This window comes from Nanorana parkeri, unplaced genomic scaffold (genome assembly GCF_000935625.1).
Source record: "Nanorana parkeri isolate BGI_ZX_2015 unplaced genomic scaffold, ASM93562v1 scaffold887, whole genome shotgun sequence".
Taxonomy (NCBI): Eukaryota; Metazoa; Chordata; class Amphibia; order Anura; family Dicroglossidae; genus Nanorana; species Nanorana parkeri.
This window is the reverse complement of record NW_017307155.1, coordinates 646,536-672,662: the sequence shown is the minus strand read 5'-3', so window position 1 is coordinate 672,662 and position 26,127 is coordinate 646,536. Positions and strand designations below refer to the sequence as shown.

Below are 26,127 nucleotides of genomic sequence, written 5' to 3'. Positions count from 1 at the left end.
CCTTTCCGATTATCGGACAGGGAGGAACGGACAGGGAGGGGGGCGGGCACAGATGGCTCTGCATCTAGATAGGCAGAGCCCGCTGTCAATCAGCCAGCTGGGTAGATCTCGACAGTATTGTTGGGATCTGTCCTGGCAACGGCGCTCTCAGTATATAGCTTGGGTCACGGGAGGAGGTTAGTATATGTCCTCCCGTGACCCTAGTGAAACCTATGGGACAAAAAGGTTACCCCATAGTTATCTTTTAAGGTAGCAAAGAAAGTAGTCATTTGCTTTCAGAACTCAACTAAGAATGGACAGTTCCAAATGAAGTGCATACAATCAGCTTGGTGTTGGGTACAGTACAATGTATACAGTTATCCTATGTTCCATTCAATGTAAACAAACCAGCGTTATTGATTGCTGGTGAGACATACATAAGAGAAGAGCACATGTCATCCCAGACTTCATTTAACATGGTGGGCATAAAAAGTTGACATCTAGTTCGAACTGCAAAGGAAGAGTTGCCCAGTTTGGTATGTTGTCGATGGGAATGTGGAGTAGAAACCAACCCTTTGATCTCAAAATGTCAGTTTGGGGGTAGTTCAATACGGGCATATTCTAAATTGTGCCCCTAAGCCATGAATAAGTTGCAAAACACAACGTAGTAGATCCTCATTATGTCAATGCAACTGAAGAGATGAATATCAGGGCCAAACTTCTCAAACACAAGTCTGAAATCTGCATGTAGCTGATCCGTCTGGCTTTTATTTTTTATGGCCACGAGTAATTTCCCACCTTGTTGCAGGAAGAGGTCACTCTCCACCACTTTGCACATGCAGGCCAGTGTCTGATGGACGAGTTGGTCTGGTGGAACACTCTGCATAAACTTGGCAAAGAGGACACTGTAAGAGAACAATATCAGTGATTTAATAGCATGTGTAAACCTAAAGCCAGCAACAATACCAGTGGAAGATTTGCCCATGCTTGCCACAATGTGAGCTCACAGGAACCACCGCTCATTTTTTACCTCTGCAATGATAACACAACTCACTTCTCTGTAGTAAAAAGAAGTAATCCCTTGTTGACCATGGAGGTTTTCCAACAGGTTGACAATGTAATTGACCTTATGCCTTGGGAATGCTAGACTACGTAGGTTTGTCCTCAACAGGAAAGGAACAATAGCAGCTGCCCTGATCTAAAGAGAACACACAAAAGAAGCAACGCTCCTCCACTACTCAGGAAAGAAATGAGCCGGGTGCTTGCCGCTGAGAGCACGTCCTCGCTTCAATATGAGCCCGCACAAACAGAGGAAAAGCTGGCCACACACTGGATTCCCTAGGATAGTTTATTGAAGCTTGTACCAGATCACTAGTGCCCTGCCAATGGCCTCCCACTGACACGTTTCACCCAATAACAGGATTAGTTGTAGAGCACTAGTAGCTGCTCCGATCTGCTTGGGGACGTGAATATGGGCAGGGGAATATACAAAGCAGTACAAAGGGGGCTCGCCAGCTAATATGGATATTTTGGTTGGACTTTGCGCAGGAATCTCCGGTGCACTAAAAGGTACACGTTCGGTATTAAAATGCGCCCAGCACAAACAATCGGGTTGCTGCTAAAAGCACGCTGCATTCAGCTCTTTCTGTATAAGGGATGAAGTACTTCTTTAGCACCAGAGAGAGTCAGACACGATGCTGCTTCAAGCTGGAGTCAGTAGAAAAAAGGGCCGAGCTGACCCGAACTCCTTCATTTTATTAAGGCAAAAGGACGACACCCAGTGGGAGACGGCTTTACAACATTAGCCAGTCAGCCCAGAAATACAGGTAAATATCAAAAAGGAAAAAGGGGACTACACCAAGATGGCTGGGCAGGGAAATGCACACACCTTATCCTGTAACAAGGTAGGATGAGTCATGTCCATTGTCCCCAACCGGCCATGTGGTTGCCCATCCCCCATCGTCAGCATGGACCCTAGTCAATACTGCTCAGAGTGACCAGTATCTAATAAGATCATTCTACTTGTTCGGATAGGTTTGAGACTATCTGAAGAGACATTGCTGATGCGGTTATCTATATACGGTACCAGTATACGGACAAGGCATATATCGATGTCTTCTTATAAAAGCAGATATGTATCCAAAAGGGATAGCGCAGTCCGCAATAGAGGTATAATACGCATCTCGTTATACGGACTCCGCTTCGCTAATGTGTACAGACGTTTGAACGCAAGGAGCCCAGCGCAGTGCACTTAGTACTCACAAACCGGCAAACGCCTCCATACACCGCGAACACGTCTCCAAGCCCATGAGAAGGTTTTCACACTGACGGTGTGACAGCTTACTGCTGGTCCCGATTCAACCCAAGTACGCTCTGCTAGAGAGTTCCTCGGCTAAATCCGACACAGGGAGACAGATGACAACCTATAAAACACACACATCCTAGAATACAATGTCTACATAATTCCGTATAATAAAATTTCCACAACACCAGCACACATTCAAGCCAGTCAGCAAATTAATCTGTTTAACTAATCAGGTTAAAAACAGAGATTTTAATTACATACATTTGCAAATACACGTGGAATGCCCTGTCAAGGCACCTCTAAGTGCACTCCGTAACTCTACACAATCTGAGCTTCCCAACTATGGGACATCTATAGCAATGCACAAACAGAGCAGGCTCATCTGGAGGTAGCCCTTTTCTCCAAAATAAGTATAGCAACATACCAGAAGTGCAGATATGGCCTTATTTCCTGGTTAGCTTGAGTTTGTGCTGGGGAACCTTTGTATCATTCTGTATATTGATCTGCCCATGTGCACCTTTCCCTTTTTGTCAGTTTAAAAAAAAAGCTGCCAGAATAGTTTTTTGGATTTGGTGCAGGCACACACTGGAAGTCTGCAGCTGCCTTATAAAGGCAATGTCTGGTTAAACCTGTTTCACATCAGATGCATAGATTGCCCCCTTGTGCTTTGTTGTGATGAACTTGGGCTTGGTGCAAACCCAGTTCACCCGAGTTAACCCAAGCCTGCTCAAAACTGTGACCGACACACCCTGTTCCCAGCAACACTTCCGGCCCAATCAGCTGCAGCAGGCACATGTAACGCCTCACAGGTACACATCACAAAGGGGCCAGGGAATGCCCCTGCCACTACTGATTGATCCGGGAGGTGGGGTGGTGGTCGGTTTTCAGCATAGCGGCGGTGTTCACTATATGGACCACTTATGTATTTATACATGGTGAGCATATCCCATCCTAATTGGCTCTTCTCAAAGGAGAATTAATGCCATGTCATAACCGCAACCTAAATCAGACTGTAAATATGTTTTTGTTTTACTGACCTAAGTTCCACAGGATCAAAGACGGTCTTCAAGTGATTGATAATTCCTGGAAGATACTTCAAGGCTGCTGCCTATAACAGAACACACAATGTTTTACCCACTGTCTGTATTACACAACCCAGCCAAGGAAAGATGTTTGGGATATCAGTTTGTGACAATATGGCCTTTCTACTTGAAACTCACCTTAATCTTCACAGCTTCCTCCAATGGCCAGTCCATCAGCTCATTAAAGGACAGGAAGAGCTGGCGTATAGAGTCATTGAACTGGTCGTTTCCCTCGCCCTGACCATAAAATCTGTAATCATGGCAAATGATCAGTTTGGGGGTGACATCAGGACATGCGCTGAGTTTATATGATATAACAAAATGCAAAAGGAAAATGATGTGCAAAAACCCAAAACAGCCACATACCTTAGAGGTTGGGTGTCACTAAAAAAACATGGCCTCATTCCCTACGGTTTAAAGTTGAATTCAGTACAGAACTTTCATTGAAATTTACGCCTCAATTACCACAAAGGATATAAATCCACTTGGTATGCACAAATTGTCAATGCAAACACTGATATTATCGTCTTAATGCAGCAGTAGCATCATTACTGTGCTGTACCAGAAGGCCCCACCCACTACAGGCTGCCTGCAGAAAACTACAGGAGGGGGCGGAGACAAGACCAGTCACCCTGTACAAGGAGAGAGGGCAGCCATGACCGGTCTTTATTACAGGAGGGGGCGGAGACAAGACCAGTCACCCTGCACCAGGAGAGTGAGCAATATATGGTCTATATTACAGGAGGCAGCAAAGAAAAGACCAGTCACCCTGCACAAGGAGGGAGAGCAGCAGTGAGCGGTCTTTATTACAGGAGGGGGAAGAGACAAGACCAGTCACCCTGCACAAGGAGAGAGAACAGCAGTGAGCGGTCTTTATTAGCTCCACGTCTCACACTGGATTACTGCACAGATCTGGAAGAGATACACAAAGCTCACCGAGATTCAAGAAGAATACACAGGACTCTTGTATGAGGACAATATTTGCCCATCTTGGAGTTCAGCTTTAATTATATATTTTGCCCACTATTCATTTTATGTATTGTTCTGTTTATACTGTATGTCTATGTCTCATGTTTTTTATATATGGATCATTGATATACAAATGGGCTTGGGTTTCAGAGGGGTGCCCAGGCTCCCCTCAGAATACAGATGTGGCCTGCAGCTAACTTTTAGAGTAAATAAGACCTAAAGTGTTAATTCAGACACATTTACCCTTCAAACATGTTTGTTTTTACAAGAGACTCATAGGACATGATAACATGCCATCATTGACAGCCTTACCTGAGGTAGAGTTCCCTGGACTGGACTATAAATCTGAAAAGATACTTTATGGCTTTAAGAGAGGAAAAGAGCATCTCTCTGCGACACGGGTCATCCGCGCTCCTGACATACCACGTGAGAACCTTAATCAGCTTCCTGCAGATAGGAGACAAGTGCGCAGTCAACTCACAGCACAATAGCTACCAACAGGCTGCATACTGGCTCAATGCCAGAGACTCCGAAACTATTTAAGTCAAAGATTGCCAGGCAACTAGCTTTTTCAGAATGTTATGAAGCCATAATGGGTGGCCAACCGACTATTTTTATTTATTGCAGCAGAGAGCAAAAAGAAAAATACAGTAACATGAAGACTCCATGAAATGAACATTTTATAGTGATCGGAGTGCAGAATTCAATGCATAATCAGGACACTATAGGTAACGGGACTTGCTTTTTCATCTCAACTCTTTAAATTGTCCAGATAAATAAGAGGTCTGTATACAGCAGAGAGGAGATGTCACTCTCCACAGTGTTTACACCTCACTGCACTTGCATGTGACATTACAATCATTAAAGTGACGCTAAACTCAGGCTCAATGCGCCACCCACCCTGCCAAACCTCCCCCCAATGGAGAATGGCAACCAGATAGCGAGGGTGGCAGGGTTGATTTTAATTTTTTATTTCTTTTTAAAAACTTTTTTTATCACTTTTAATATTTAATTTTTTTTTTACTTTTTAAAATATTTATCTTATTATTTCTTTACTTTTTTATTTTTATAATTTTTTATCTTTTTATTTTTTACTTTATCACTTTTTTATTTTAATTACTTTTTTATTACATATTTTTTTCTATTTTTATTTTATTATTTTTTGTCAATTTTAATTTCTTTTTCATTTTAATAAAATTTTGTTGCAACTTAACTTTATTGCTATCACACAGGAGATAACAAGCCCCTGTGTGATAGCATTTGGAGATGACAGGTTCTCTTTATTGAACCTGTCACCTTCAATACACGAGTTCTAGCACAGCACTGTGCTGGCTCTCCTGTGACAGCCGAGATGGGTAGGCTGCGAGCGCAGCTCTCCCATCTCAGTGTTCACACGGAGCAGAGAACAGAAGTTCTTCACTCTGCCATCCGCTCTCCATCCTGAAGAAAGGATCTCCTTCTCTGGAGAGAAGCGGCCGGCGGGGAGAGCGGTAGCCGGCAAGGGGGACAGAATTGCAGGCTGCGCACAAGTGATCTCGGTGACATCGCTTGTTCAATGAGTGGCGGCTTCCCCGCTCTACATTTAGCTCTGTTTGCCCAAGGCAGGGCTAAATGTAGAAAACAACCACCCGCCCGGCGCCCAGAGTTGCATGTCCCAGGTGTCGGGAGATAGGAATTCCACACCCCTGCCGCTCTGAGGCCAGACCTCAGTGGCCTTGTGGGAAATCCGACCCTGATAACAATGTATCTTATTTGGGTATCACTCGGCTGTAGATCCTCCATTCATCTCTGAATTGGTGCTGCCACTGTCCTTCCTTCTGGTGGGGGGCTACTTTTGTTCCCCATGGTTCCCGTGTGTGTTGTAAAGTAGTCACCGCTCCAAGTTCGCTCTTGTGATGGACTACAATCTCAATACAAATTAGTAAACTAAACATTGTAGTCTATCCCAGGAGTGAGCTTGGAGCGGTGACTACTTTACAACACACACAGGGACCATGGGGAACAAAAGTAGCCCCCCTCCAGAGGGAAGGACAGTGTCAGCACCAATTTTGAGAGGACTTGAGGATCTACAGCCGAGTGATACACAAATAAGTTACATCTTGTTAACAGTTAAGGTATTTGAGTGCGATATAGCTGCAGGGAGGCCATTATGCTGCTTTATAAATCTGTTGCTTAAGCCGGGTGCACACATATCGAATTATGGCCGGTTCTTGATGCACCGGAGAAATTTGCTGCGTAGGTGCTGCTGTCGGCACCCTTCCACTCAGCTTCCCTCAATCAGCTGATCGAAGGAGCAGGTTGAAAAATTCTTGGCTCTGTTCTGGTATTCTGACAGCAGTTGGCACAATATAAAAGGAAAAAACGGGGGATTTGGCCATCATTCCTTGTAAATGTTGATGGAGGAATCTTTTCTAATTGTTCTCATTCAGCCCGCTGGGTTGAATGAAAAAAAAAAAAACCTAGAACTGTGTATACCCGGCTTTAGTCTCAATCGCTTATCTAATAAGGCAAAGCCAAACAATGTGATCTTTACTACCTAAAATAAGATAAAGTTGTCTCACTGCGACTTATGGCATATCACATTCCCTCCAAATTAAAAAGTAAGCCATGGCGTGCTAAGTATCACACACGCCAACTGAACAGACACATTACTCACTCGTAAGCCAGCGTCGTACTGAAGTGCTTAGAGATGTAGGTCTCTAGGACGGGATTAAAGTGCTGAAACTTAATATCTGCGATCAGAGAAATTATGAAAACCTGAAAGAGATCAGAGAATGAGAAAGAAATACATAAAGGAGAACGACATACCATCGGCGGATAGAAATGAAGAGATTGCCATTATAAGAAATGCAGCATATTCCAGACTTGCCCGGGCAGTTAGTAGCATATAAACTGTATATAACCGCTCAGATAAAATAAAACCCAGAATACTAAAGGGGTTGTATTTTTGTATCAAACAAAAGAACTATACCATAGATTTAGTTATATGCTGTATCTATCCAGACGCAACTTTATGCACTGCGTGTATTGGTTATAGGTTAAATGTTAAAGAAGAACTCAACTTAATCCTTCCTGTGGGACTACCCCCACTAGGTCTAGGGGCTGGATTAAAGAAGATGTAGTCACCTGGTCCTCGGTCCCACCCGGCTTCCAGATCGGTCCCTACAGCCTCTCCTCCCCCGGGCTCCGGAGGTCTAAGGAACCCATCACTTTTAAAGCAGGTCCATTCACCTGCATTAGAGGTGAGGATGCAGAGGAACATACCAAAGCTGGAGCTGAGTGCTGATCACTCCTGCGGTGAGTGCTGACTGCTACAGGACCAAGGATCAGGTGACCATATCTTCTGTATTCCAGACTTACAGAGAAACGCGAGCACCTAACCCTTAATTATTAATTTTGTTAATTCCTGGGGTTCCTCTTTAAATAAAAAGGAATAGTGCCTAGAAAGCATAAACACAGATATGAGCCATTTTCTTCCTATACAGCTGTCGTCCATCTCACCAGTGCATCAAACACGAGCACATCACAGCTCTCCTTGTCTGGACTCTCCATCATGATGTTGAACAGTGCATCCAATGTGTCCTGCAGAAACTGGGGGGACCAGAGAGTAAAGTCAGAGGAAGCTTGAGCACAAGACAGAGGAAAAACAGGGCAAGCACATTAAACCTAGAGGGATATCCGAGGGGCAATTTAAGTTATGCACGGGGAGCACACTATTTGGGGCTGATTTATAAAGCAATGGCCCAGTGTTTAGCTGGGCAATTGCCATTTGCAGAGCCTTACTACCACTAGAAGGAGCTGAGAAGCACAGGAATTTCATGTGCTCCTCAGCTCCAGCTAGAGGCCGTAATTTGTTAACAGAGCTCAGTAGCTGAAGCCCCAACTTATGGAGTAAGAGCTGTTGCTCCTTCTCCCTACCTCCTGCTGTGCACAGAGGGATAGATACAAACTTACCATCACAGAAAAGAAGTAACTGGCATTTGACAGACTAGTCTCATGTGCTGTGATAAAAAAGGTTTGTTAACAGAGCTCAGTCGCTTAAAAGGAGAACTATGAGGTGAGTGATCTCCACTCATCCTCATAGTTAGACCCGCCCCGTGACAAAGACACTGTCACACGTCAGCTCTATTGATCGGGAAGTGAGCAGAAACATGCAGCCGATCTGCTCCCTTCCCTATCGTCTCTCTGCAGTGAGTGGTGACTGTCAGTCACGGCTCCCTGCAGGGATTCCCCCTTCCCCTCACCGATCCTCCAGCGCTGAGTGGAGGAACGAATGGGGGAGGGGGCGGGCACAGCTGGCTCTACCTCTAGATAGGCAGAGCCAGCTGTCACTCACGCAGCTGGGTGGATCTCGACAGTATTGTCAGGATCCGTCCCGGCTGCACCGCTGTCGGTATATTGCGGGTAATAGCCCAATATATACTGAGCTTTGGGTCACGGGAGAAGGTTAGTATATGTCCTCCCGTGATCCAAAAGGGAACTATGGGGAAAAACACTTACCCCATAGTTCTCCTTTAAGCAACATCTGAATGAGCCAGAGCAGCAACTGCTTCTCCTTACCTTCTGCTGTGTACAGAGGGCTAGATATAAGGTTTCCATCGCAGAAAGGGAGTAAATGGCATTTGCCAGACTAGTCTTATGTGTTCTGATGAAAAATGTTTGTTAACAGAGCTCATTAGCTTAAGCTCCAGCTGAATGAGCCAGAGCAGTGACTCCTTCTCCTTACCCCTGCTATGTACAGAGGGCTAGATTCTAGGTTTCAATTACAAAGAGGGGGCCACAAGGCAGATAGGTTTCCTGTCTCCTTATCTGCTTTGTTCTTGTAACAAAAAAGTCTGTGTGCAGAGTTTAATAGCTCAAGCTAAAATGTATACACACAAGTGAACAATTAAGAGCAGATCCCCACCCTCCCCCCATGAAAGCTCTGTTTGAGGATTCATTTGGAGACAGAGAGCCTGAAAGAAAACAGCCTCTGTGGTGTATTCTCTTTAGAAAGTCCATAGTGCTCTGGCCATCCTGTGCCATTGTTAAATACATATTTGAAAAAAAAAAATGGTACATCCAAAGCAACATTAAGAAATTACCAGATCAGTTCAGGAGGATAACAAATCACAATTCACCAATTTACCTGAACATGTGTGCCAATTTTCCCAACCAGCAAAGTGATCACCCAAAATATAAACCTAAGCTTTGCAAACTGACATCTAGCTATTAAAGAGGAAATACAATGTACATGCAAACTAATAGATCTGCTGAAATCACGCCATGTTGATGATAAATCCCCTTATGTCTACCGAAACATTCATATTTTACATTCCACATGGGCAGATATAATCACAAAATTCATCTTTAGAATTCCAAACTCGTCACTCACCTTCATGATCTCGCCTCCATCCACGTCCATGAGTTTCCGGAGTGCTTGAGAAATAGGCCGGGGGTTTGACCGCCAATTTAACAGGCCAAGTAAATCCACTGCCGGGGGGTAGATAGAGAAGAGACAAGTTTAATTTGGGGCCTAAACTAAGAAAGTGAACGTTCTGCAGTTAAAAAAAAAAAAAATCAGACTCCATCCCCTTTGCAACAATTGGGGCCTATGTGGACAGGCTTTTGTACGTTTCAAATGGGTTTTGCATTCCCATACTTAAAAGGAGAACTATGGGGTTAGGGCTTTTCAATATAGTTCTCCTAAGGGTCACGGGAGGACATAAACTAGCGTCCTCCCGTGACACAAAGCTCAGAATACCACAAGCTACAGCTCGCGGTATTCTGAGACCGCCGCAGCCGGAACGGATCCCTACCTTACTGTCGAGATCCACCCAGCTGCGTGATTGACAGCTGGCTTCACCCCTTCCCTCATCCGTACCGCCAGTCAGCGATGGAGGATCGGAGCGGGGGGATGGAAATCCCTGCAGGGAGCCGTGAATGACAGTCACGGCTCTTTGCAGGGACAGGATCGAGAAGTGAGCGAGCGACTCTATGTGTTCGCTCACTTCCAGATCTATTGAGCCTATCTGCGAGAGTTTCATTGTCACAGGTCGGCTCGAACTATGAGGTTGAGTGAAAATCACTCATCTCATAGTTCTCCTTTAAGAAATACCTTGCAATAAAGGCTTCTTACCCTCCTGTCCACATGTGCAGCTCAGTGTACAATTTCGGTTGGGATGAATGATCTCCCGTGTATGCATGGGAGTTATGTCATCCTGACGCAGCCAAACAAGATGGCCCAAAATGCCGAAACCAAAAGAAGACCAGGTGAAGATGTTGGCACTGGCAAGTGAGCTCATGGAAGTTGCATCAGTGGAGGGAAGGCGAGGCGAGTATAGTTCTGCTTTAACTGCAGATCAGATATACCTAGCAATGAATTCTGAATGATCTCAGAGGCTTCTCAAACTGGTGCCATCAAGATAAGCAAAAAAGTCAGTCGACACTAGTCCTTAGGCACATGAGTTAGGAATGGGCATGGTCAGAGCCAGCAACTAGCAAGCTGGCTGACACTAGCACCCCAACTTTGGGGGATCAGGGATCCTATAGAAGGAACAGAAGCAGCTGCAGTTACCTGGAGTTGAATGCTATTCTAAGTGAGGATTAAACTACATTTGCTACAGGTACACTTTAAGAATTAGGTTAAATGTTAGAGTCGGGTAAAGTTTAAGAGTAAGGTGCAGGTAAGGATGGACAGATAGCGATACTAGTATTAGTATCGGTGCCAAGTATTTGGGCGAGTACTCGCACCTCGCCCAAATGCTCCGATGCCTAGCCCGATTCCGGTATCAGGAAGCCGGCCAGCGAGTCATTACACGTTGTCTGGGCTTCCTGATCAGCCGGGCAGCCGCCTCCAGGTGACATGGGAGCATGGAGCCGGTCAATCAGGAAGCTGGGTGCCGTATAATGACTCGTTGCCCGGCTTCCTGATTGACCAGCTTCAACCAATCAGGAAGCCAGGCAACAAGTCACTACACAGCGCCCAGCTTCCTGATTGGCCAGAAAGCCGGCTCCATGCTTCCTCGTCACTTGGTGACAAGGGAGCACGGAGGCGACTTCCATGCTAATTGGGAAGCTGGGTGACAAGTCTTTACACGCTGCCCGGCTTCCCGGCTGATCAGGAAGCCAGGTGGCGAGTCATTACACGCCGCATTACTTCCTTAATGGGACTTCCGGTATCGGAATTGGCGAGTACCGAAAAAAAATATCGGTACTCATACTCGATATTGAAAAACCGGTATCAGTGCATCCCTAGTTAAGGGTTTATGTTAAGTGTTCCTGTAGGGGAGAAGCTTTAATCTCAGGAGTTAAATCTTTAAAAAAAATAAGATATATTTCTGTTAACTATTAACAGAAATATATCTTATTTGTGTATCACTCGGCTGTAGATCCTCAAATCATCTCTGAATTGGTGCTGACACTGTCCTTCCTTCTGGAGGGGGGCTACTTTTGTTCCCCATGGTCCCTGTGTGTGTTGTAAAGTAGTCACCGCTCCAAGCTCGCTCACGTTATGGACTACAATCTCAATACAAATTAGTAAAGGAAACGTGAGATTGTGGTTCATCATGGGAGTTTAGTGTCACTTTAAGAGTTAGGTTAAATATTACGGTCAGGCTACGTGTCAGGTTTAAGAGACAAGTGCAGTTGAAGTTTTATGTTAGGGGCTGACTTAAAAGTTAGGTTCCTGTAGGGGAGAAGCTTAACTTTTAGGGACTGTTTATCATTCACGTTAGAAGTTAAGGACACCTTGGGGAACCATTGTATTTTTATTGCCTTCATCTAAATATTTATTTCATACAGGGTAATGCTCGGGAGTATAGGTGCCCCCAAGCCACATTGTAAGCCAAATTTGTAGGCTAGGAGGGAAAGGGTTCAGCTTTCCAACACCAACAAGTCACTGCACTCCCCAAGAAATGGACCCATGCTCTGTTATAAATCTAAAGCATTACACATCTCAATCATAAATAAGCTGCATTGCTCCAGGGTTAAAGGGACTTTGCCCTTCCAAAAAACGGCACTTTGCCCAGATATCAGTCCTTAGTTGGAAGATATCAGTCCTTAGTTCCTTAGTATTTGGAGCTTATCATATACAAGTGTCTTCCTTCCTTAGTGTTGGCATGTATCCGATGAGCTCCAACTACTCTTAGATATCACAGCAAAGCACATAGAAAAGCTTCTCCATTCAGTACAATGTGCTTTTCCTCACCAGTCTGTGTGAGCTTAGTGGAACAAATCCGCATGCTTATTTGGAAGCTATCCTTTGTGGGGGTGATGGTGGGCGCGTGTCCTCTTGGAGAACGGACTTCCTCTTCTTCCTCCTTTGTAGCAGGGAGTAACAGATAAAGCTTGGCATCGTCTAACTTCTTGCTGTCACCCTAAGGTTTAAAAACAAAGTGTCAGCACACTTCAATGACGTGGCAAAGCTATTACTTAAAGTATAACCAAACCCAAGATCAAATAATTAATATGTTGCAGTGTACTACTCCTCTGCTTGTCTTTGTCTGTGATGCCTAAATTTGATATTACCCAATAAAGTTTATTCTTTAAAGACAATCTTATCTTTCTTTTTTTTTTTGTATTACTAACTCCATCACCCTATATGTGATGGACGTTGACAAAAGGTAGACATGTTTGAAGTCCAGCCTGGCTTCCATGGCTCCTTCCATTAGATACAATGGAGGAGTGAACGTGGTCACCCAGGGACAGGAAGTGAGTAATTTAAAGAATTGTCAGGTGAAAATAAAGGGGGAAAGGCCTGAAAACGTATGTAGGCACACCATGTAAGAACTGGTAAACTGTAATATATTATGTATTTGTTTTTGGTTTTATATACACTTTAAACAATTCAAAATAGTATAAATAAACAAAGGAAGGGAAGGTCTCAAGTTAACAAACTAGATAGAAAAAAAAAATTTGACTTTTTTGTAAAAGCTGTAAAATGATTTTCTTTTTCTGTAGACTTCTGGGCTGATCGTATGAAAACATAAGAATTAGGAAAGCCGATGGGTCAGAAGCAAAACTTTCTAGGTGTCCAAACTCTTTCAGGGAGAGCATAAACCTGGCAGAAGTCTTTCATATCCCCAGTGAACATTAGGAGAGAACTATGGGGTAACCTTTTTATCCCATAGTTCTCTCTAGGGTCACGGGAGGACATATACTAACCTCCTCTCATGACCCAAAGCTCAGTATATTGCCTGCTATATATGGAGAGCGACGCAGCCGGGACAGATCCCGACAATATTGTCTAGATCAGTGGTTCTCAACCCGTGTAACCTCGGGACCCACATGTTTCCTTGGTTCAGCTGGCTCTGCCTCTAGGTAGGCAGAGCCAGCTGTCACTCACGCAGCTGGGCGGATCCCGTCATCTACGTCGGGATCCGCTCCAGGTGCGGCGTCTCAGTATACCGCGAGCTGTAGCTCGCGGTATACTGAGCTTAGGGTAACGGGAGGACACTAGTTTGTGTCCTCCCGTTACCCTAAGGAGAACTATGGGGAAAAACACTGACACCATAGTTCTCCTTTAACTATGAGGATGAGTGTAAATTGCTCTCCTCAAAGTTCTCCTTTAAGACCCCGTTCACACTTTGGCAATGTGTGAACGCGCACCAAAGCACGTGTTCATGCAACACATTAAAAACGTGCAACCTGCTTGCCACTACTTGTCAATAGCACCCCAAACGTGGCTGATAAAACAAGTTTTTCCCAACCATGGGCACATCGCAGAGTGTGAATGATGGGGCTGATTTATGAAACTTCCATGCAGCCTTATGGTCCTCGGCTCAGTCTAGTGGTGGGAATGGCATGCAAACGGAAGGTTTCTAAACATTTTTGCATTTTTTACACAAATATGTATTAAAACATGAATACAAAGGAAAAAAAGAGACATCATCTGCATATAGAGGAAAGACAGATTTTATCAACATAAGGGTGCCAAAAATATATATAAAAAACCAGCAGGTTATTGCATTTATGTATATATTAAAACAAATTATGACATGCATTTTTAAGGACAACTAGCACGAGTACCTGAATTTGTATATATTAGACTCTTGACTGACCCTTTACATCAGCACTCAGACTAGGAGAGGGAAGGGTAGCAATAGGAGCCAGTTAACAGGTCTCTACATACATGTACTGACAAGGAACATAGCAAAAAAAATGGCAAACGCACTCATCAATTCGTTACCAGCTTTACAGCAAGGTGCACACGGAAGGGCGTCAAACAGTAAAAAGTTTCCAGGCACACTCACCAGCCAGCATGCAAAAAAACCTGTCTAACCGCTAAGGTTAAAAGCAGAGGTTTAGATAGACGTCTTCTGCAGAAAATGTGAAAGCCGCACAGCCAGGTCAAGGCCCCTCCATATAGTGCTGTCCTAACTCTAAACTATGAGAGTCTCCATCTTGGAGCACATGGGGCAAAAGATTAAATTGGGTGCAGGTTTGTCAGGAGGAAGCCCAACCTCCCTTAAAAGGTACAGGTACGCACAAGGGACCCTGCACATCACAACGGCAGCTGAGACCGCCCATGTGTCACTGCACCAAATCAGTCAAGCAAAACATGTTTAGACAGGTTTTTTTGCATGCTGGCTGGTGAGTGTGCCTGAAAACTTTTTGCTGTTTTACCGTTTGAAGCCCTTCCGTGTGCACCTTGCTGTAAAGCTGGTAACGAATTGATGAGTGCGTTTACCATTTGCTTTGCTTGACTGATTTGGTGCAGTGCTCCTTTTTTGATCCTAGGAAAAAAGGAGCACTTAAATCTTGCACTACAGGGGGTAAATAACATTTCTTCTTTAAAGTTAGAGTGGCTAAGCTGTGGAATGCCCCACTGTGTGAGGTAGTAATGGCAAAATCAATAGTCTGCATGCATTCCTTACAGCTAATAGTACCATATAATTACTAAAGGATAATACAGGAATAGTTTCATTCCAGGAATTTAATCGCTGCCATTTGCTGGGTCAGGGAGTCTTTTTCCTGTTGGTCAACAGACAGGCACTCTTGTGTACAGTTTGTCTTGCGTTGGAAAATTTAGAACAACCAAGGCTTGTGGGACTTTACATTTGATAGATGTGAGTGTTCGTTCAACCCAGATAATTGGGCACATTTATAAATTGTCTCTAACAGCTCTATTATTCTAAATGTTTCCCCAACCAGCTTCAACACAATTATAAGTCTCCAAGTCCATGCCGTCAAAATCAACTGATTACATACCAGTTGTCATTTTTCTACAGAGTACATCATCAAATTAATAGCCTGAAAGGTTGCTTCGGGCCACATTTATGTGTGTTGTCTTGCCTGACGCATCCTGTCCATACATTTAGGACTGTTACCTTATAAATGATGAGGTCATGAATGCCGTCCCTCAACGTTGTACCATCCTGGTTCATCAGCCTGACAAAAGCAGCTCCAAACACCTTCTCTGATTTGTCACGAGCTGCAGTAAAAGGACACACAAGGTTTGAGGTGGATCATTTCTATCTGCCTGTTATTATTCTGCATTGTGTGATACTAATGAAAGGATTAAGTAAAGAAAACAGGAGGAGGATGAAGAACAACTGACAGAGGTTCAGGGCCATGATGGTAAGACATCTTCTGTGCACCCTCGCAGTTTGTCCTGGTGACCATTGTCATTGGGATAGAAAGTGATGGGAAGGTATGTACCGATGCATAGACAGAATATGCAATAGAAGAGAAAAACTATATAGTATCTTCAACAACTTATTTATAATTGGCATTTAGTAGGGATGCAGCAATACTGTCTTTTTGGTATCGAGTACCGATATTTCTTTTCCAGTACTCGCTGATACCGAAAGTCCCATTAAGGATGCCGAGCGGTGTGTAATGACTCGCCGCCTGGCTTCCTCATTAGCCCGGAAGCCGCCTCCATGCTCCCTTGTCACCGGGTGACTAGGAAGCATGGAGGCGGCTTTCTGGCCAATCAAGAAGCCGGGAGCGGGTAATGACTCGCCAGCTTCTCGACCAATCAGGAAGCCGGGTGGCGAGTAATTCCCAAGGAGCATGGAGCCAGCTTCCTGGCCAATTGGCCAGGAAGCTGGAAGCTGGGGGTGGGGGTGATTCAGCTTCCTGTTTGGCCGGGAAGCTTGCTCCATGCTACCTGGTGACAAGGGAGCAGGGAGCCGGCTTCCTGGCCAATCAGGAAGTTGGGCGGCGTGTAATGACTCGTTACCCGGCTTCCTGATATCGGAAGTTCCGTATCGGGATAAGCATTGAGAGCATTTGGGCGAGATACTCGGTATCGGCACAGATAACAATACTAGTATCGGTGCATCCCTAGTAATTATATACGCAGTGCTTCACATAGTGCACATTCACATCAGTCCCTGCCCTCAAGAAGCTTACAGTCTAAGGTCCCCATCTGACATACATAGAAGGCCAATTTAAATAGGAGCCAATTAACCTTCCAACATGTCTTTGGAGTGTGGGAGGAAACCGGAGTACCTGCAGGAAACGCAAGCACAGGGGGAACATGCAAACTCCTTGCAGATGGGGACCCCCGGTGCTGCAAGTCAGAAGTGCTAACCACTCCGCCACTGTCCTGCCCAACAACTTTTTAGAAGCACAACTACTTGTTGAGAAGATAACTAATCTGGCAATCCTGGACATTTTTGCTGTTCCAACATTACCCTTATTGTGGTTATTCCTAAATGAGAAACATACTTTATGTTGGGGTGTTTTGGAAATCCATTAAATCTTTTCACAGCCCACATGTTACCAACAGTCCAAATACCATATTGTCTCTATGGATTCCTTTTAGTACATGTTAGTAGAAATGACATGCTTACATTCCTGAGATGAGCGGTGCCGGAATGAGAAGCGAAGGTGACAGCGGCTGACATCCTCTATTGGTATGGTGACCTGTGGGCACAAGAGGAAAATGGCAAACAATGGGATGGAGAAGGTACGTACAGCCTGCTTATCATTCCTCCTGTAAAGTGAACTTGTTGCATAGCCTACTGAGGGAGCAGTTCAATTGCTCTTTAAGTACTACTAATGGCAAATGGCATAGTGTATATAGAGTACATGCCACAACTCCAATACAGCATCTGTTGAAGAGGTTTTTCAGAATTTGGGTTTCCTTAGAAGGAAAGCGGAACAATGCATTGTATTATGTATGTAAACAGGTAAAGTTTTAACAAGTCTGAAGTAATGGTTACAATCAGGACCAGCAACTCAATGTTCACTTCCAGAATGGGCAAATGTCATGCACATCCATCAGATCTACCACTAAACATCATTGCTCCTTATATTACATTATTAAAGGGAAGCTCCAGCTTCATTGCAGACAGGACAAAAATTCCAGAATTACCATTTGGTGAAGTATGAAAAGACGTATGGCAATACCAGATAAATGACACATCTACATAGTTGTTATCATCAACTCTGCCAAAGCATAATCTGCTCTAAGCTATAGAAGTGATATGGAACAACATATGCATTAACTTCTAGGGAGGAGACTTGTTATCAGCGAACCATTTCTGCTGCCAAATCCTCAGGAATAAAGGCAGAAGACACACTGGGATGCCTGAACTGTCCCACCTGACCCTCTGCAGGGAATATATAAACAGTGGAATGGGTCTCAGTTACAGAAAGTGAAATCCATACACTGCACAAATAGAACAGTGTATAGCTCAAGATTCAATAAAAGTCAAAGTAGAAAGACAAGAAGAAAAAGAAAAATGCAAAAATGATAGAAAGACTTACCTTGATTGTTTCATACCAACATGGCTGCTTGACCTGGTAATACACAACAGATTTGTATTCTGGCAGCCCCTCCTGCCCAGCTCCAAGAGCGATTGCTTTCTGGAATCAATAAACAAGAACAGTGATAAGTAACAGTGATTCCTGCCCAGAACGGAAATAGAAGATCACAATATGGCTTTATAGGATGTGACCAGTGACCATCCAAAGATAGCTCGGATTTACCTCTAACACTGAACCATCCTGGTCATGCACAGACATTGTGACTTCCACATTCTTGGGGGTTTTCTTCTTGCCTTTGTCAAACTCGCCCTGGATCAGAGTAATGTAGATGTCATTACGAACATCTCCTGTAAACATGGGAGAGAAAACATAATTCAACCACCCATGAGGTAAAATACTAAAATATGGGACCACATTTTTAACCCAGTATGTTAAGATACACATACCAGGCAGGATAATCTCTGGAAATCCCATTTTCCGGGCCACAGCAGTAGATCGATCCACTAGGTGAGAATATTCCTTCTGTACCTGATTGATATCTCCTGGTAGAAGCTTAAGAGAAACCCAAAGCCCTGAGAGGGTAGTAAAAAAAGGGAAAAAAATCAATAGGTAATCTTTACGTGAAGAGATAAATAAAACATAAAAAAAGTGGCCAATAGGACGTTTCTAATTTGTACAAGAAAAATGACAACAGGTTGTTCTAGGCAAAGTATGAATTAAATGTTCTGTGCTTAGTACAGATGGACTAATGTCTTTATTCAACCTCAAATACTATGTAACTATGTAACTATGTACCTAAAATGTCTATATTTAGAAAAAATGTTGGGGTGTGAAACGACCCTTAGACCCTCATGACAGGTGGAAGGGGTGCTCTCCAAACCTCCCTACATCTCATTCTAATAAAGCAGAAGAGTTATATCAAGCTAAATGTTCCATAAATCTCCTATAAACCCTGTGTGTAAGCAGCTATAAAATGGGAAGATTTGATAGTGTATAGGGACAGAGACATGGGGAGTTCTCTTGGAGATGTCTGTCAAGTGGTGCATGCCATGGTCAAGCACTTAGTGATGGATTTCCTTGAGGTCCCTGGTGAAATATACAAAGATCACCATCATGTCAGGGAATACCCAATGTAGGCAATGCTAATGCAATGATGCCATTTGTATGCCCAGATTTCATCATGTCTAATAAATCCCATAGAACTATGCCCACTGATCCAGTGCTAATGGTGTTGTGAGTTATCAAAAATCTGTAACATTTTTCTTTGGTTTGCATCTCCTGAACCTGGATCTGATGCTTTTTTATGCCATCCTTTTGCTACAGCAACCAAATTCCACTGCAAGGTCTTCACCTTAAAAACAGACGCATACCTTGAGGCCTCAGTTTATAAAGGTGAAACACTACGTCTTATTCAAGAGAAGGTATGAGATAATAGTAAATGTTGGAAAATCCCCCTCTTATCTATGCTATTCTGGAACAGCTAGTATAATTATTCTGCTTAGATGAGCACATATACAGAGGACTTTTCAGGCAGTTCCCAAGCGCCCCACAGATGTCACCAGGAGAATGTCCTAAATGCATGCCGATTGTTGCATGCAACACTGGTCTGCTCTAGATTTAGTCTTAAAGAGACCCTGTCACATAAGAATACTAAATTCGCACCTGCATACACTTGTAGAAGCCTTCCGTATCTTCTGGTTCACCTGAATGCTGGGTTGTCCTGATAAGACAACACGCCAACATTTTTGAGTAGTGTCAGTGCTTGCCACTAAGCCTCACCCCTACACATTCTTACTGGTCCATCACTATGATGGGCTGATTCACTGGCCAATAATAATGTGTGGAAGGAGAGACAGAAGATCAAGTTTCAGTACTATAGTGAAGTTCTCTAAGCTTGATCCTGTCAGAACACTATGACATTTGAGTGAAGCAAGTCATTCTGAGAACTGCTATAGATATATGAAGGCACCTCCATGTGCCAGCCCTTCATAACTATCAGCAGCTGTCAGTATTCTTAAAATTTGTATTAGTATCCTCCATGAAATGATGCCATACCTTGTCCCTTGTGGTTGACCTCTTTGGCTGCAACCACCTTGTTGTAGATGGTGGGGAGAGGCTCATTCTCAGCCAATACACGTGACGAGCTCAGAGGAGACATGATGAGCTGCCGTTGACTGATGTAGGTTTCTTTGGCCACCCTGAGAAGGTAATAATATTCAGAGATCAGCGTCCTTATAAATTAACCCAGAAAGGTTTTCTGCTATGGCACAAAATGGCAGCTTACGGATGAAATGGTATAAAATGTTGTTTTTCCTCATCATCCACCTTCCCATGTATAACATCGGATATATCCATCACTGCAACAGATACAAAAAACGGATTCAATCCTATAATAGGTACCTCTACTTTCATGACCAACAGATAATCATTACCCATCTCTTCATCCTGTACTTAGCGATATGTTATACAGTACATCACCCATCTCTCCCCACCATGGTTAGAGATTTCCTACATGGTATAACACCCATCCTCCTCCCCATGGAGATATATTACATGGTATACCACCCATTCCTCTTCCCCATGGATAGAGATATATTACATGGTATACCGCCCATTTCTCCTCCCCATGGATAGAGATACATTACATGGTATACTACCCATCTCTCCTCAATATGAATATAGATATATTACATGGCATATCACCCATCTCTCCTCCCTATGGATATAGATATATTACATGGTATATCACCCATCTCTCCTCCCTATGAATATAGATATATTACATGGTATATCACCCATCTCTCCTCCCTATGAATATTATTATTATTATACAGGATTTATATAGTGCCAACAGTTTGCGCAGCGCTTTACAATATAATGAAGACATTACAATCACAATACAATTCAAGACAAGATGGTAAGGAGGGCCCTGAATATAGATATATTACATGGTATACTACATATATCTGCTCCCCATATTTAGATATATATTATACAGTATAAAAAGAAGAATCACCAGCACTTCAATGGTGAAGAAGTCAGGGCCGCATGGGGTCCCTTCATCAGGGGAACAGTGTAATGCTCGTTTGCCTCATGAAGGGACCTCATGCGGGCCTGAAATTTTGTTTGCTTTGTGATAATGTGAAAATGCGTCCATAAATGTTGGCTATGTATTTAGATGAAGCACTAAAAACTTGAGGAATGCTTAATTAAGTTTAACTTGCTTAGCAGGACATAACATGTATGTATACAGGAATACAGCATAGTAGAAAGGAAAACATATATACAGATAGAACTTCCTATGTGTCACAGACACGCATACATAAGCATAGAGACCAACACTGCACCGCAGCACCATCTAGTGCCCAAAAGACATAACAGTAGATTAGCATAAGCTGTTGTATTTCCAACACCCCTTCTCAACAGTATATGCGTTGCTATATGACATTTAGCTTCTCTCGAAGGAAACTGTGATGATCCTTTGGCAATGGCTTGGTGAGTGCATCCACGGTCATCTCTTCTTTTGCTGCCTTTGTCCATTTATTAGCTTCGCATTTTGGTAATTTTTCAGTTTTCCCATGAAGTTGGTTCGAGTATGCCATTTGTCTTAGCAGTATTATGACAACTTGCGGGGTGGTATTCCATTTGTTGTTTGAGTGGATCTTCTCATTTCAGGTTGTTCAGCAGAATTTAACATGGAATTTGAATTATCCATTGTGAGTTCCATCTCTTGTTCTGACTCCTGTGCAAGCTTCACTATGCTCAGCCTCCTTTGCTGGTTCACTGGGTGAATTCACTTCACAACTTGCCAGGATCATTGTTTCTGGTGATGGGTTTTCATCTAAATAAATGCTGTGACTTACTGTCACTTTGTCAGTCTTTGGGTGGATGATTCTATATCCCTTACTATGTTCACAATGGCCCACCAGAATACCTTTAATGGCTGTGTTCTCCAACTTGGATCACTTCTCCTTTGGAATATAGGTGTAAGCTTTACATCCAAACACTCTGATGTGCCCTAGGCTAGTCTTCGATCCATGCCACATTTCAAATGGGTGCTTTCAACAGCTTTTGATGGTAGTCTTTTCTGTAGGTATGTTTCAGTCATGACTGCTTCTCCCCAGTATTTCTTAAGTAGGTTGGCATCAGACAGCATTCTTCGTGCTCTCATGCACCTTTTGGGTTTCTCATTTTCTTCATTGTGCATATTTTCTTTCCTTCTGCCATATTCATTGATTAATTTTCCTTTGGTGTATTCAAGTTTTAGTTCCTGCTAAGGTCTGGTTTATAGAGCGTTAATAAGAGCACTGTATGAGTCTGGAAGACTGCATAGCAGTAATGCCACCATGTGGATATCTTTAGTTTCCTCTTCAATTGCACATAGCTGTTCTATGATTTAATGCTCCGCCATCTGCTCATCACTGCAGCACCCACCGTCGTTCCATTTGGGATCCTACGGTCAGGAGTGCGATGGGATATACATAGCATATTACCCAGTATATCACCCATCTCTCCTCCCCATACCTAGAGATATATTACACGGTGTATCACCCATCTCTCCTCCCCATACCTAGAGATATATTACACGGTGTATCACCCATTTCTTCTCCCCATGGTTAGAGATATAATGCATGATATACCCCAATTCTCCTGTCCATGGTTAGAGATATTTTACACAATTTAGCATTCATCTTTCCTTCTAATCACTCCTCCCCATGGTAAACTCAACTCCTTTGCTTATTCTAAGCAGATCAGCCACCACTGAGCGAAGCAGACTTGTGGCACTGAGCAGCAAAGTTTATACTGATCACACCCTCCTCGGAGAGAAATGTTACTGGCCCATAAGAGAAAAGTGTGTTGGTGATATCCACAGAAATCAAGTAGGTGGAAATCTGAAAAAGTTTGCTAAATTCCTTGCAATATTCTTCATAGTAGACCTCGGCAGGAGGAAGTTGGAGTTCTAATTTAAAATTGATGCAAAAAGGTCATATATGTACAAAAAAGTGCTCTGGCGCCGACAGTGACTTCTCCCTCCTAAAACAGGTTAGCTCCCCCCACGGATCGGACAGCTCTCAATCATGCAAAAAAACACAAACAGAAGAGCGCCCAAACCCTGTGCGATATCAGTTGGTTTATTTGAAAAGAAACTAAACACAATGTCAGGCTACTCAAAAATGTGGGAGTACACAAAGCTTTGCACAGCCTCCAGAACTGATATTAATGCCTAAAAACATCCCAGGCTTACAAACAAAAGCCCCAATCGCCAGCGGGGCTGTAGCGGTTGATACGTTTTTGGGGCACGCTCCCTTCATCAGAATCCTGGAAACGCATCAACCACTTCAGCCCCGCCGGCATCTGTGTCATACCGAGTGGGGTTTGTGTCTTTGAGCCTGGACTGTTTTGATGCATTAATATCGGTTCTGGAGGCTATACAAAGCTTTGTGTACTACCACAATTGTGAGAAGCCCAACATTGTTTTTAGTTTCTTTTCAAATAAACCAACTGATATCGCACAGGGTTTGGGCGCTCTTCTCTTTGAAGTTTTTTTTTTATACAAAAAGGTGTTAATGCTGTTACCTGCAACCCCAAAAGGCCTCCGAAGGCCAAACGTATGTTTTTTGCCATCCTTGAGCTCCATGTGTCCCACGCGCACTATCTGGCACACCAGGCTGAACCGGGGACGAATCAAATCCAAGCTACTGAGGTCCTGAAGAGGAGAGAGGTCAAAACTAGAATGAAAAAACAAAAAATAGAGGTGGTTCAAGATCAGCAAGGAGAGTGGCAGAAAAGTAAAGAATGAAAAGACAGAAAATAAAACGATCCATAAAGTTAAAGGAGAACACTATGGGAATGCAGGATCCCAAGGATCATGAAAGACACAATAAAACGAGTCGATAGAAATCAGATCTTGAAGACAATCATAGTATGGTGAAGGAACATAGGACAGCAACAGGAGTGAGACCGATGGATGAGAAGACTACAGAAAAAAAGAATCAAATAATGGAAGGCACAGAGAACAACACCCAGGGAAAGATGGGGAGGGGGAAGAGCAGAATAACGTAATGAAAAAAAAAACGATGGAAAAAAGAATGGAAAATACGGGCGATACCACCACTGCTGGAGCAGAGAAGAGAGAAAAGAAGTGGTAGAAGAATAAAAGCAGAACTAAAAACAGAAGTTGAAGGACTTTAAAGTAGATGTAAACCTAACCACTGAAAATCCCATATGAGCTTTACCATGTTCCTGTCAATTCAAATGGATATTATGAAAGACCCAGTACAGGTACTTCCTGTTAAATGATGATAACTAGGGATGAGCTCAAGTTCAGTTCGAACCTGAGCTCCTCCAAACCTGGAAGAAGGCCCGTCCCGCAGCTGATTGTGAGGAGGTGCTCGTGTCTCTTCCTTGTTAGGTGAAGCTTAGGTTTCGACTGGGTTATTTCCACACCTGAGCTCATCCCTAGTGACAACTGGCTACCAATTTTGCTCCTGTGTTGTCTCATTATCAGATTGAGTTTCATTGGAGTGAAGGAATGACCTTTGCATAATGCTTTACGTAGGCATGATCCCTTGTTTTCACCGTCAGGAACCCTGTCCTGAGAAATACCCTGCAGCCATCAATGGGGTGCATGTAGGCAAAGTGGCTGCAAAGAGGTTGCAAAGAGGTTCAAAAAGTTGGAAAAAAAAAAAAAGGTTTACACACATATTATTTAAACAAATTATATTTGTTTATGCTACACTGTGCTTTCGAAAGCTAAATGTAATTCGGTTAGGGTTTATATCTACTTTAAACAAGTGGAGGATAGCAGGAGTGCCGAGTGAGAGTAGGAATAAACAACGGGGGCTCGGAAAGAGTAGGAAAGAAACAACCAGGAGCAAGTAAACGTGATCCAATGGAACAACACCAAGGTGGAGGTTTCTCAAAATAGCACATCATGATGACCACACATGGGCAGGTTGTCTGTAAGTTCAGCTGGCAGCTTCCCAAAATGATTAGGAAGCAGTGGCCACAATGTTTTGTTTAAAAAGGTTATTACACTCAATATTAAGACTTGTAATGTTACATCCAGACCACCATTGGACATCATCTCATTTTATGAAATTTCCAAAGCACACTTTATGTTTGCGCAGTCTATATCTACAAGACAGGAGAGCTCCCTGACTTGAGGTGGCCCATAGTAATGTTTCAAAAATTGTTCTTCACTAGTCAGCTAATTCCTGATTGCATTACATTGTTGCATTAGCCATGAGATTAATGATCCCTCAAAAGAGATTCATATGCTTCCTGGAATATTGGACACCATGGGACTAGATTTATAGGACATGACTGGGACTTTAGGCAAGGAACACAATGACACCCAGGAAGAGCATTCAGTGCAGGTGGACATTAGTGGCACCTCAAAAAGAAGCTTGGATGAATTGCAAGAACATGCAGGGAAAAGATAAAGGGAGATGGTGCCCTGTGCAGTTTATGTTAACCACTCTGTGTACAACTCAAGCCATGTGTGACCAGCATAAGATTGGAATAGGAACAAGAACTAGGGATAATAGAAGTCAGATGATACAAAGAATGAGATCAAAGCTGGTGGGTTACAACAGCATTAGAGGATCAAGTCCGCTAAGCAGAACGCCACTCACTGTGAACACTGCCTGCAGGTTGTTTAACTTCTCTATTTCTTTGGGCATACCAGAACTACTCCAGCGGACAAAGTAATTTTCACTGCAGATACATAAATTATACAGAGTTCTTTCAGAAATTGCTACTGCATATGAACACAAAGCTAGAAATAGCAATCCTTTAGAAACACTCCTCACTAGAGATTAGGACAAAGTAATATATCAAACAAAGAGATACCTGTACATACAGTATGTTTGTGTAAGCTTGTCTACTTCAGGCTCTGAACTCCTAAGTCATGTGCTTGCCATATGCAAGTATACACTGCAGCTTAGGACTCACATCTGCATCCCACAATGCAATGTGGGCACTTTTCCAGGTGATATGGTAACTGCATTCTAGGCTGCAGCTTCAGATGGCCCGAGCACTAAAGCCAGGTATACACATTCAGGGGTGTCCCGAGGCTGGGTGTCATCC

At 43.4% G+C, this 26,127-nt stretch overlaps 1 protein-coding gene across 1 annotated transcript in view; it reads right to left on the bottom strand.

Moving 5' to 3' along the window:
* DOCK5 (dedicator of cytokinesis 5) overlaps positions 1 to 26,127 on the bottom strand; it is a 105,358-nt gene that overhangs the window by 27,879 nt on the left and 51,352 nt on the right. The window contains exons 9-25 of the mRNA XM_018565790.1: positions 25,674 to 25,755; positions 23,614 to 23,743; positions 20,321 to 20,393; positions 20,092 to 20,234; positions 18,483 to 18,608; positions 18,259 to 18,383; positions 18,037 to 18,135; positions 17,118 to 17,190; positions 15,645 to 15,748; positions 12,524 to 12,692; positions 9,710 to 9,807; positions 7,837 to 7,926; positions 6,992 to 7,092; positions 4,648 to 4,782; positions 3,505 to 3,616; positions 3,322 to 3,392; positions 778 to 884 (exon numbers count right to left, since the gene is read on the bottom strand). Coding sequence (XP_018421292.1) covers positions 778 to 884; positions 3,322 to 3,392; positions 3,505 to 3,616; positions 4,648 to 4,782; positions 6,992 to 7,092; positions 7,837 to 7,926; positions 9,710 to 9,807; positions 12,524 to 12,692; positions 15,645 to 15,748; positions 17,118 to 17,190; positions 18,037 to 18,135; positions 18,259 to 18,383; positions 18,483 to 18,608; positions 20,092 to 20,234; positions 20,321 to 20,393; positions 23,614 to 23,743; positions 25,674 to 25,755 — 1,838 coding nt within the window. The remainder of the gene's footprint in view (positions 1 to 777; positions 885 to 3,321; positions 3,393 to 3,504; positions 3,617 to 4,647; positions 4,783 to 6,991; positions 7,093 to 7,836; positions 7,927 to 9,709; positions 9,808 to 12,523; positions 12,693 to 15,644; positions 15,749 to 17,117; positions 17,191 to 18,036; positions 18,136 to 18,258; positions 18,384 to 18,482; positions 18,609 to 20,091; positions 20,235 to 20,320; positions 20,394 to 23,613; positions 23,744 to 25,673; positions 25,756 to 26,127) is intronic.